Source organism: Hypanus sabinus, chromosome 5 (genome assembly GCF_030144855.1).
Source record: "Hypanus sabinus isolate sHypSab1 chromosome 5, sHypSab1.hap1, whole genome shotgun sequence".
NCBI classification, from domain to species: domain Eukaryota; kingdom Metazoa; phylum Chordata; class Chondrichthyes; order Myliobatiformes; family Dasyatidae; genus Hypanus; species Hypanus sabinus.
This window is the reverse complement of record NC_082710.1, coordinates 142748764-142762195: the sequence shown is the minus strand read 5'-3', so window position 1 is coordinate 142762195 and position 13432 is coordinate 142748764. Positions and strand designations below refer to the sequence as shown.

General features: G+C 40.4%; 1 protein-coding gene across 11 annotated transcripts in view; it reads right to left on the bottom strand.

Moving 5' to 3' along the window:
* The window catches only part of mbnl2 (muscleblind-like splicing regulator 2), a 133860-nt gene that overhangs the window by 71476 nt on the left and 48952 nt on the right, over nt 1-13432 (bottom strand). For 8 of the 11 annotated variants that reach the window (XM_059970472.1, XM_059970463.1, XM_059970474.1 and 5 more), the window contains one exon: nt 10477-11320. In XM_059970472.1, coding sequence (XP_059826455.1) covers nt 10477-10650 — 174 coding nt within the window. In that variant the 5' untranslated portion in view covers nt 10651-11320. Of the gene's footprint in view, nt 1-10476; nt 11321-11456; nt 11481-11923; nt 11947-13432 lie in introns of those variants that run through there. The other 3 variants (XM_059970470.1, XM_059970469.1, XM_059970471.1) reach the window with 3 other exon arrangements.

Below are 13432 nucleotides of genomic sequence, written 5' to 3'. Positions count from 1 at the left end.
GAAGGCATCACAGAAGGAGGGACAAAGTAAGAGATATGAAATCATTTTAAGAAATGCATTGTTGGACTAGCGCCACCCAAGGTCAACAAATACAAGGGTGAACAAGACTTGTTGAGCTACAATTAGAGTAGCAGAGAATGAAAGGGTTAATGCATGAGGAGCATTTAATGGCTCTGGGCCTGTCCTCACTGGAGTTTAATAGAATGAAGGGGGATCTCACTGAAATCTATTGTAAATTTAACGGCTTTGATTGAGTGGACGTGGAGAGGATGTTTGCTTTAATGGGGAGTCTAGGACCAGAGGGCACAGCCTCAGAATATAAAAATGTCACTTCAGAACATAGATGAAAAGGAATTTCTTTAGCCAGAGGGAAGTGAATCTGTGGAAGTCATTGCAGAGACAGGTGTGGAGGCCAAGTTATTATGCATATTTACAGCAGAGGTTAACAGGTTCTAGGTTAGTAAGGGTGTCAAAGGTTACAGGGAGAAGGCAGGAGAATGGGTTGAGAGGCATAATAAATTATATAAGGATGCTTCCAGGACTTGAGGACTTGAGTTATAGGGAAAGGTTGAATAGGTTAGAAATTTATTTCATAAGAGTGTAGGAGAATGAGAGGATATTTGAAGTCAGGTGAGACTACAACCAGGGATCATGGATTAAGGGTGATAGGTAAAATTTATAAAGGGAACATGAGGGAATGCTACAGCTATATAGGACCCTGGTCAGACCCCACTTGGAGTACTGTGCTCAGTTCTGGTCACCTCGCTACAGGAAGGATATGGAAACTATAGAAAGGGTGCAGAGGAGATTTACAAGGATGTTGCTGGATTAAGGAGCATGCCTTATGAGAATAGGTTGAGTGAACTCGGCCTTTTCTCCTTGGAGCGACAGAAGATGAGAGGTGACCTGATAGAGGTGTACAAGATGATGAGAGGCATTGATCGTGTGGATAGTCAGAGGCTTTTTCCTAGGGCTGAAATGGCTAACACAAGAGGGCACAGTTTTAAGGTGCTTGGGAGCAGGTACAGAGGAGACGTCAGGGTTAAATTTTTTTTTATGCAAAGAGTGGTGAGTTCATGGAATGGGCTGCCGGCGGCAATGGTGGAGGTGGATACAATGGGGTCTTTTTAAGAGACTCCTAGATAGGTACATGGATCTTAGAAAAATAGAGGGTTATGGGTAACCCTGGGTAATTTCTGAAGTAAGTACATGTTTGGCACAGCATTGTGGGCTGCAGAGCCTGTATTGTGCTGTGGGTTTTCTATGTTTCTACAGTTCAGACAGTGGTGAGAGTGTGGAACGAGCCACCAGTGCAAGTGGTGGATGTGGATTTGATTTTAACATTCAGGAGAAATTTGGATGGGAGGGGTACGGAGGGCTATGGTCTGGGTGCAGGTTGATGAGACTTGCAGATTAATAGGTTGGCATGGACTAGATGGGCTGAAGGGCCCGTTTCTGAGCTGTAGCGTCCCATGACTCCAAATCAGCCCTAATGGAATAGTGAAGCAGACTTGATGGACCAAATGGCCTAATTCTGCTCCTATATCTTATGGTTGAAAATGGGACAGAAACAGGAGCCCAGCAAACTGGCAAGATAATATTTTTTTCTCAAGAGCCGCAAATTTATAGATTCGACCCCATTACAGAAAATACAGTCCTGATGAATACTCCAAGGCCATACTAGGAGAATTTCATTGAAAGTAATGCTCTTTTCTATCAGTTTAATAATCCCAAAGATGACATTTAAATAGCAGGGATGGGAATGCAGGTCAACATTTATACCATCTCTCATCCAACATTAAGGTCATCCACTCACTTATCTGAAATGCTCTCTGCACTGATCCTATCCAACCAATATTGCTCATATTTTCCCCTAATTTGCAGCACCTGCTGACATTTGCATTTCAGTCATTTATCTCAGTGCAGTACCCGACTACATTCAAACTAGCTGTCATGTTTCCTTATACAAACACAGAGATGACAGTTGGGAAATATTCCAGGTTTTGCAAAGAATATTGGGATAACCACTGTCTGTAACGAGTCAGGAGGTTCTCCAAACTTTCTTATTAAAGTACTTCAACAAATGATCAGTCATAGAAAAGCAATCTAATATTAATGGAACATAGAAGTTGCATGGGTGATGTGTTCATTTTATTTCAGAATCAGGTTTAATAACACTGGCATATGTCATGAAATTTGTTAACTTTGCAGCAGCAGTACAATACATGATAAATATAAAAGACAATTACAGGAAGTATATATGTATATTAAACAGTCAAATTAAAATAAGGAGTGCAAAAACAGAAATAAAGAAGTAACGAGGTAGTGTTCATGGGTTCAATGTCCATTTAGGAATCGGATGGCAGAGGGGAAGAAGCTGTTCCTGAATCGCTGAGTATGTGCCTTCAGGCTTCTGTACCTCATTTCTGATGGTTAACAGTTAGAAGAGGGCATGTCCTGGGTGGTGGGAATTCTTAATGATGGATGCCATCTTTCTGAGGCACCGTGCCTTGAAGATGCCTTGGATACAAAGGAGGCTAGTACCCATGATGCAGCTGCCTAATTTTACCACTCTCTGCTACAGTTTACTTTGATCCTCTGTAGTAGCCACCCCCCATATCAGATGGGGGTGCGGATTGTATAATTGTTTCCTAACCAAGAGCAATTTATTTTTATTTTATTCTGATATAATGTGCAATATTTTCAAAATGTCAGCATTTGCAAGAATAACTGTTAAGGTAGAATAAGGCAGGACAAAACAGACTAATAATTGGACTGCTCTTTCAAAGGGCCAGTAATGGTATGAGTGACAACCTCATGTGCTGCAGAATTCTACAGAAGTATTTGTAAGAATACCTAAACAACATGGACACTGTTTTCCATTGCCTCTCCAAACCCATCAAAATCAAAGAGCCATATTCTTTTGGCCGCAATTACTTGGCAGTCCTTTGGGTTTGAGGACAACTTGCTTCCACTCCAGTTCAGTGGTTCTGCAATGACTGGGGAAACCAGCCTGGATCCAGAAAATCTTCCGTGGTAGGGCAGGAAGCAGCTGAGAGGCCTTGCAGTTTTAGAGGTGATGTGTTCTTTTACAGACGGTCTGCTCCTGATGATCCCAATCCTGAATATTTGTTTTCCAGTTTGAATATCTAAGGTCCAGGTATTCCCAAGCATCAGTGAAGATGCTGCAAATTTTCAGAGGAGGCTTTGAGCACATCCTTCAACCTTTATTCCTGACTGTCTGGTCAAACTCTTCCGGTGGCAGAACTTAAAATAGACTGTCTGGTTCATGAGTCTGATGTCAGGCATGTGAATGATGTGGCTTGCCCAACGATGCAGACTGCGTGTAACTGGGGCCTCAGTGCTAGGAACGTTAGCCTGGAGAAGACACAGACTTTGGTTCACTTATGCTTGCAGAGAATTGGAAGAATTTTGCGGGAGACTGACCAGCAAGATCTAGCCCATTCATTCTTTCTCTTCCCTCTGCTTGACCCAAACTTCTGTTCCTCAGTTTAATTATTTCCCTCCTGAGTTCCTGTATCATATTTACTTTGCAAATTCTCCTGCTTTGGTGTGAGTTGCAATACTAGGAGGCAGGCTATGTTGTTCACATCAGCTTTTTAGAATTCTTACTAAAGATAAATTTTAACCCATCTATTTTCAATGTTAAAAATATATTTTGGTTCAGTTTATATTTAGTAGGTCAAGAATATACAGGGACAAAATTTGTCAATATTTACCTATAAATCCCAGGATCCAGAGAATCCATAAGAAACACAGAGAGTCAGATGAAGATCTATGACTGCATTCTAAGTAAGCAAAGCTCGGCAAATATAAATGAATAAATAACTTCAGCAGAGTCTATCCAGCAGGCATTCCTCGCTCTTCCAAACACTAAACAGTAAACCAGTCACTGTACACACTGCACTTTGGTTAAAAGGATTAATAAAAGCATCATCTGGGGAAAAGCATGCCAACAAATGTTTTACTTGGATCACATTTCAGTAAACAATGGATGAAATCAACAAGTCTTTGTACAACAGGCCATTTAGGTCAGTGAGCCAACTTAAACAGAAATAGAAAACTCTATAAATGGTTTGCACAAGAGCTGCTCCAATTTTTAAAAAAATGGCCTAAATGGCATTGTGTTATGGCAGCCTTTCACCATGATGGGGAGAGGGGTGGTAGCAGCTGTGTCTAAAACCAGAGGCAGAAAGAAAATTTTGCATTTTTGGAGTCTCTTTTGCAACATTAGAACAGCCTAAATCAGCTTACAGCAAAAGAACTGAAGGTTGTGTGTTATCACTGGCGTTGGGAAATCTAGCCCAATTTGCTGAGAAGATTCACGAGAATGATTCCAGAAATGAAAGGGTTATCTTATGAGGAACGTCTGGCAGTTCTTGCGCTGTATTCCCTGGAGTTCAGGAGAATGAGGGGGGATCTCATAGAAAGAAACATTCTGAATGTAAAAAAAGGCCTCAACAGATTAAATATGACAAAGTTATTTCCCATGGCAAAGGAGTCTAGGACAAGAGGGCACAACTTCAGGATTGAAGGATGTCCATTTAGAACAGAGATGTAGGATTGAAGGATGTCCATTTAGGTAGAGGGTGGCAAATCTGTGGAATTTGTTGCCACGGGCGGCTGGAGGCCAAGTCACTGGGGGCATCTGAGGACGAGATAGATAGGTTCTTGATTAGCCAGGGCATCAAAGGGTATGGGTAGAAGGCAGGGGAATGGGGATGACTGGAAGAATTGAATCAGCCCATGATTGAATGGCGGAGCAGACTTGATGGGCCTACTTCTGCTCCTCTATCTTATGGTCTTACAGCTTTGCCCGTGATGGACTGGGCAATTGTGTTTCCTTACTAGGCTGTGATGTAAATATACTCTTTACAGTCCATCTAAGTCTGTGAAAAGTTTTAGATGGCATGCTGATCTACACAAACTTCTAAGAGAGGCACTGTTGTGCTTTCTTTGTGATGGCACTTACGTGGTAATCCCAGGACAGATCCTCTGATATAATAACACCAAAAATTTTAAAGCTACTGATGTGGAATACGCCACTGAAGTTTACAATTAGGACAATGGGCTTAGAATCACATTGTCAATCCAATTTACTGGCTGGGAACTGAGCATGCTGGAATGAGTGCAATGATTCTTTATCATTGCCATTTCTCACCTGGGCAGTCCTACTATCGAATTTTACTTTGGTACAGAGTCAAGTTCAGGACATAAAAGGAACAGAAATTCATCTTCTGCACAAAACGTGAACTGAAGTGACTACAGACCATACTCTGACTCTGAGTTTAACTCCATTGAGATAGAGTAGAACGACCAACCACTACCACTTACCATATTTGGACACATGATCAGAATCAGAATCAGGTTTATTATCACCGGCATGTGTCCTGAAATTTGTTAACTTAGCAGCAGCAGTTCAATGCAACACATGATAATACAGAAAAATAATTAAGTTAAAAAAATTATAGTAAGTGTGTGTATATTAAACAGTTAGATTAAAATAGTGCAAAACAGAAATAATGAATTTAAAAGTGAGGTAGTGTTCATGGGTTCAGTGTCCATTTAGGGATCGAATGGCAGAGGGGAAGAAGCAGTTCCTGAAACTGATTTTCTATATTGTTCCTTTGTAAAATCATTAAAAGATATGCACAAGAAGGTGGGGTCACAAAATCAGAGTGAGACAAATAGAAAACTGTATATTAGTAACACGCACAATATATCAGAGGAACTCAGCAGGTCAGGCAGCATCCATGGAAATGAATAAACAGACAATGTTTTGGGCCGAGACCCTTCTGCAGGACTGGAAAGGAAGGGGTCAGATGTCAGAATAAAAAGGTGGAGGGAGGGGAAGGAGGATAGAAAGAAAGTGATAGGTGAAGTCAGGTGGGTTGGGAAGGTAAATGGCTGGAGAAGAAAACATCTGATAGGAGAGGAGAGTGAACCGTAGGAAAAAGGGAAGGTGGAGGGTTAAGGCTGTATTCATTTGTGCCTTAAAACACCTCAGAATTAATCCAAAGCATTTTGCATGGAATATGTTTGAAGTCAGTTACAGCATTATTGACAAATGTGACAGTGAGTTTACATATCGAGTTCTGTGAAGAATAACTGGGTGAATAACTGGTAACAACACACACAAAATGCTGGTGAAACACAGCAGGCCAAGCAGCATCTATAGGAAGAAGCACTGTTGACGTATCGGGCTGAGACCCTTTGTCAGGACTAACTGAAAGGAAAAGGATCCTTTTTTGAAATTAAAGCTAATGAAAGGTGAACAGCAATCCTTGGCACAAGGTCAAATATTGTTCACAGCATACTCTTCTCAGATATCCTTTCCATGATTTAAGGTAATAGCATTACAGGAGTTACACTGAAAGACTTTTGATGCAACGAAGATGGGTTCACTTTATAGATACATTATTGATCAAGTGCACAGAAATACAAATATTAGAAGAGAAGTAAGAAAGAATTTTAAAAATGTTACCTCAAACAGTCTAACAGGACTTCCCTGATTACAGGTTGGAAGAACTAGACTAGAATTGGAGAGGATGTTTCCTATGGTGGGGGTATCCAGAACTAGAGGGCACAGCCTCAAAATTGAGGCATGACCCTTTAGAATAAGGTAAGGAGGAATTTTTTTTTCACCAGGGAGTAGTGAATCTGACTGCTCTTGGTGGAGGCCAAGTCAGTGGTTATACTTAAGGTGGAAGTTGATCGTTTCCTGATCGGTCAGGGCATCAAAGGATTGGTGAGAAGGCAGGTGTATGGGCTTGAGTGGGATCCGAGATCAATCATGATGAAATGATGGAGCAGACTCGATGGGCTGAATGGCCTAAATAAGCTCCTATGTCTTATGGTCTCCTGGACTCATTAAAGAGCCTAAGGGTAAGAATTACTTCATAACAACCCAGGTAAATATACAAGCTAAAAATAAGCTGTTTAACAGACTGCTAATTTAAGAGTTTTGGTCTTCAAGTCACTTAAACACTGACACATTTATTAGTGCTTCTTTAGCACTTTATAGGAGCAATATTCATGAAGATTCACCAAGATGATATTCAGGTGATTAGCCAAAGGGCTTAATCAGTGAACAAAGTTTTAAGGAACGTCTTAAAGGAGGAAAGAGACAGACTCAACATTTCCACTGATGCATCTATATCTGGAAATGCTCAACAGGTCAGAACAGCAGCAACTGCAGTTATCATGGAGGGTTGCAGGTCTGGATAACAATACAGAGAGAAGGTGAATTTGACATCAAGGATATTAGGTTTAAAAATACTTACAAAAGCCACAAACTTAAACCTGTGTTATTCCCATAGTAACCCTCTTGTTCGTTAGACCAGCCAGAAGCACCAAAAATCAAAGAACATTAAGAATGCACTGACGTTGTGCCGAGCCTTGTTTGCCCACAGAGTCAAGAAGAAATGAGGTTCTATTTTGTGTCCTATGCAACATGATCTAGCACAGCCCCACTGATCTGTATCTCCTGCCTATACCTTCATTCCTCATTTATCTCATCAAAACTGTTGCGACTCAGCACAAGGAGTCAAATATCACCTGTATTAGTTCAGTAAATTCTCACCTTTAAATCTCACTCAACCCACTAAAAATGGCATGAAAACAATTAGTCCCTCTCAATACATATCATAGACTAGCAGCAGGACAATAGGATAACCGATGACTTGTATAAGAAAATGGAGTTATTGATAAAAAGAATTGGAGAGGATAATGATGTGGTAGTACAGAGTTTGGGGAGGGAATTCCAAATACACATGGCCAATGTCAATAAATATTCTGCCACCAATTGTAGATGTTTGTACAGGGATACCGGCTAAACCCAGGCAAGAGGAACTACATCAGATACATAATCTAGTGAGCATGGACGGGTTGGATTCAAGGGCCTGTTTCCACTCAATCTGACTCTAAACAGCATCAAAAGCCATGGGTTTGATTTGTTTGATTTTCTGCTGAAGTAACCTCGACATCCAAGACGATGTCAGATAATACAGGAACGGTAAATGGGTGAAGGGAACAGATGCAGAAGTACAATTTGCTGTCAGCAGTATACTGGCTTTGACTGGACTTCACAACTGTGGAAGACGTCCACAATAGCACATAAATCAGGGAAGAGAGGAAAAATGGGTGTTCAAATCACTCATCAGTATTAGTGAACATCACTAACAGCCTACCCTGTTTTAACTGTGTAGACAGCATAGCCAAGAAAGATCACCAATGCCTCTATTTCTTATGAGGCCAAACCAATTTGGCATCTCTCCATCAACCCTTACCAATTTTTATCAATGCACCATATAAAACTTCCTATTTGGATGCATAGTGGCTTTGTACAGCAACTGTTCGGTACGTGACTGCAAGAAACTGCAGAGTTGCGGACACAGCTCAGCAGATAATGGAAACCAGCTTCCCCTCCATGCACTCCATAATTCTTGCTGCCTCAGTAAACCAGCCAGCATAATCTAAGACCCCACCCACTGCAGACATTCTCCCTTCTTCCCTCTTGTATTGGTCAAAAGTTATAAAAGCCTGAAGCATGCTTCTGAGTGCTCCACTCTGCTGTTATACAACTATTAGATGGCTCACAAGCACAATAAAATGGATTCTTGACCCCACAATCTACTATCTGATATGGCACCTTACTGTTTACCTGCAGCGCACTTTCTCCATAGATGTTACACTTTATCGTGCATTGCTTTTGTTTTAACATGTTCTATCTCAGTGCACTGTTTGTGAACTGATCTCTAAGAAAGTATAAAAAACAAATCCTTCATTGCATCTCAGTACGTCACTATAATAAACCAATTCCAATAATCTTGGGATATTGAAAAGGAGAAGAGAAGTGCTAATGATCTGCTTGTTACCCCTCAGGTAGTTAGAAGTGACAATGATGTACAAGATCAAAGGCTCTGAGAAAAGTGATGGGCAGATATTGTAGCTACCGTCATAAAGAATGCTATTCACCTACAGCAAAATGGTAATTTAGAGCAGAAGTAGGACCTACAGTACTGAGACAAGGATGGAAATTCTTTGAGTAAAGAAACAATAACTGTATTAACAGGAAGGAGGGTCATGCTTAGAAGCACTGGAATAATTGACACCACTGAGATTGGCAGGGGGAAGACAGAAGATGACTCTGCCAGGGAGGAAAACTGCACAGCAGGAGGTACCTTCAAAGGGATGGTACATGCAGGACAGGAAGGTCACCAAGGGAAAAAGTACAACAACAATGAAGTGGAACAGCTGTGAGAGAAAGATGGAAAGAGGCTACACAACACCACAAGGTAAAAATACTCCATGAACTCTCCACCACTGAACATCACAATGAAGAATGTAGAGGGAAGTAGTTGTTTGAGGAAGTAGTTGGTTGCGGGGAAATAGAAGACACAAGAGAGACTGCAGACTCTCTTGGAAATTTTGTGTGCATTGGCTATGGAAAAAAAAGGTGCCTTTGTTGCTCAAGGTTACACCTGAGCAGTAACTTTGATAGTAAGCACTGAGCTTTGCCAAAATAGGATATAGGAGCACTAAATTTGGAAAATAATGACAATCAGTAACACTTATTCAGTTCTGATTAAAGGAGTGATAGGTACACTGCAGCAGCACTATGAACAGAATTGTGATTGTTTAAATGAAAGGTGTCACAGTCAGATGTCAGAACGGCAAATACAAAAATGTCTTTATCACTAACACGTTGTGATATTTGTTGTTTTGTGGCAGCAGTAAAGAGCAAGACATAAAAATTAAAGTTACAACAAAAAAAGAGAACACAAAACAGGGAGAAGAGGAAGAGCACAGTAGAGTTCATGGACTATTTGGAGATCTGATGGCAGAAGAGGAAGAAACTATTAAAAGCATTGAGTGTAGCAGGAGGAAAGCACTGGGAGTTAAAAGAAATTCTGTGGGAACTTTTCCCTCATTCAGTGTTAAGAGCAGTAGGATAAGGAAAGGGAATCAAGATAAGAAAGTAATGGTCATTTTGTTGAGATAAAGTTAAAGATGTCACAAGAGAGAATTTTTCTGCGACAGGTAAGGTAGATTTCTGGTTAAAGTAACATGAGGAGACGGACTTTAGGTATCGGCTGAAGACAAATGGTATTGTTAGGAAGGATATTTGGAAAGAGGCTTTTAGCAGCTTTTTAAGGCTGATAATATTTTAGAACTTTCTACATCTCTATGAAAGTAAATAGTTGGACTTTAAGAGTTGGCTATAGGAAAATAATTGTTCACAAGAATTTTAAACAAATACTGTGATAAACTAGATAAAAATCTCTTTTCAGTGCTAAGGTTCAATATACAATTTAACTTGTCAAATTCAGATAAACATTCACAGGAATAAAATATGGTTATAATCTCCCAAGTCTCCAAACCAGCTCAATGGACAACGTGCCAAACAAAATTAGAAACCGCACCATTGAAATGCTTTAAGTAAAAATGCCTTACCTTGAGGGAATCAAAGCATGCAATAACTCGTCCGTTTTCAACTTGACAGCTTTTTGGTGGGTGTGCAAACTTGCATTCCTGGTCTGAACGTGAGCATGTCCCTCTCTGAAACTGTCTGCACACTTCTAATGTCAGCCATTTTGTATCACGTACTGGAGTAACGTTTACAGCCATAATAAATTGAAGTGTTTTAACGTGTTTTAGAACAGCTTCACGTTAGGATTCTGAGGGAAATGCAGCAGCCAAAAGAACTAAAAACAAAAAAAAAGTTATCTCTTTCAATATATAAAATGTTTCTTACTGGTCATTAACCAAAAAATTACTTCATAAAATGCTGCTTGAAAGTTGGTTTGCCATGAATTAGTCAACATCAAAACAGTCAAGTAAGCAAGTAGTCGATCAGTCACTGGTTGAGTTGTGGCCTTCAGTTTGTGGTGATTTAACCCCTTCTTTTTCCAGTATGATTGTTGAAAATTTATTTCTGCTGACACACTTTATTGCTTTTTAATTGAAAGTTATTTCGATGCAATCACACCAGTAGATTGTTTATGAATCGTGCTTGAGCCACTTTCAGTTATTGACTTTTACTGTATTCAGCGTACTCAGCTCTCCATATGTTGGCTTGTTCTTCCTGCAGTAGTTTGTTGATCCAAATTTTTTTTTGTTGAAATGTTCAGCTAAAGATGAAACAGCAGCCACAGATGTAGAAGAAATTTCTGTTTTCAGTTGCACGTTAAGCCAGGCATTTGTCTAATTGGCAGCAAGCAAGGCTCACGAGAGTAAACCGACCTACAAGCAGTTCCAAGTAACACAGACTTCGGCAAAGGCACTTTTTATGACATACCTGTTGAGGAAAACAAAAATAAAACAAAAATCATGCTTCTGTAACACAGCTTTCACCATTTAAAACAGCATACGTTATAATATATACAGCCGATCACTTTCCATGTACTTAAGAGGAGAACGGAAGCAGTACTAACAAGGCAGCATACTGCAGTCAGCCATGCTATTGCAGATTAAAAAAAAAGGAGTTGGCTTCCCTTGTGAAACTATGCTTGATAGAGGGAACAGCCAATCGTAACATGTATTGCAGCAATATTCTGGGCAGCAGTCCAATAGTCTGATATATCTCAAATGGCTGAGTGTGCCAGATGACATTATGCTCTCAATACCGAAAATGCCTCAAACCCAATGCGACCGGGCCTAATGCTATATGGAGGTAGTGTGTAGGCCTGGTTTCAAATTGATTGGGAATTCATCTCCACAGACTGCAGTGCTCCACTCAACAAGCACTGCCTCTACTAACTCGGTTCTTTCTGTTCGTTTAGGAGTAGTGTTTCTCCCCAGCAAGGCACAAATGCAGTCGCAACATTCACTTCCCTTATCTGGAAGAAAATGGACATACAGTAATTCAGTCAATATTTCACTAACATCTGCGAACACTTACGTCTACAGATGCCGAGCAGAAGGGAACCACAGAAGGTAATGATGGAATGGGGGAGGGGAAAGTAAACAACACAAATTCTGTCAAATAGGCAGCAGCTATATTCTACTTCCTTCATGATTTAACCCTGTGAATGCTAACTAAGAATGAACATATTTAAATATTGAATTTATCACAGCATGATCATTTCAAAATTACTCTTTCTGAACGCCTGCTTTGAAATTATACAGTTAATTTACAACTGAGCCCTAAAACTCTTATGCTCTAACTGGTTAGCTGAATGCAGTTCTTCAAACAATTGAAGATGACCTCAATACAACTGTCGGGACAGTCATGAAACACTGGATGTGACAATGAAGTACAACAGAATTGAACTATCATCTGTAGGCAATGAACCAGACAAAATCACTATTCACAAATAAGAACTTCTAAAGTATAATGTACTGATTAATATTTCAATTTCCTCACAGAATATATCATCCAATTAAGAGAACTAGCAAATATTTCATGTGGCTCCAGAAACACAACCATTATTCACTCATAACTTTAGTTACCTGTTAAAATTGCAAGTTTAACAGAGAAACTTACTATGCTTTTAATAGGCCATAGGATTTAAATGTGATGGAGAAATCAACATTTTAATATGAAGAAAAGATTAATACCAGTTAAATCCCATGAAATGTCTGCACCTTATCAGCAGAAGTATAGCGGCAAGGTAAGTTTGGCTTTCAATAGGTTGTGGAATGGATGGGCACGACCATGCACACTTATCAAAATGCTAAATTCCTTTATCAGAGCTAAACACTAGGTCACGAGCAACCCAGGAACAGAGTTACCCAGGCTAACCTTTAGCTGCTCAATGTGATTTTTATTTTACTTTATTTTGAGACATAGCATAGAACAGGCCCAACCAGCCCAATAAGCCACATTGCCCAGTAGCCCATCTATTTAACTCTAACCTAATCACATGACAGTTTAAAATGGCTGTTCACTCTGCTGACCCACGACTGTGCTGCAACACACAGCTCAAACCACATCATCAAGTTCGCTGATGACACAACCGTGATGGGTCTCATCAGCAAGAACGACGAGTCATCATACAGAGAGGAGGTGCAGCGGCAAACGGACTGGTGCAGAGCCTGGTTCGGAAATTGCACCATCTTGGATCGCAAGACCCTGCAGCGGATAGTGAGGTCAGCTGAGAAGATCATCGGGGTCTCTCTTCCCACCATTAGACATTTACACTACATGATGCATCCGCAAAGCAAACAGCATTATGAAGGACCCCATGCACCCCTCATACAAACTCTTCTCCCTCCTGCCATCTGGGAAAAGGCACTGGAGCATTTGGGCTCTCATGACCAGACTATGTTTCTCACGACCAGTTTCTTCCCCGAAGCCATCAGACTCCTCAATACCCAGAGTCATGTTTATTATTTATTGTAATGCCTGCACTGTTTTGTGCACTTTATGCAGTCCTGGTCTACTGTACTTTTTTCTGTGCTGTTTTTA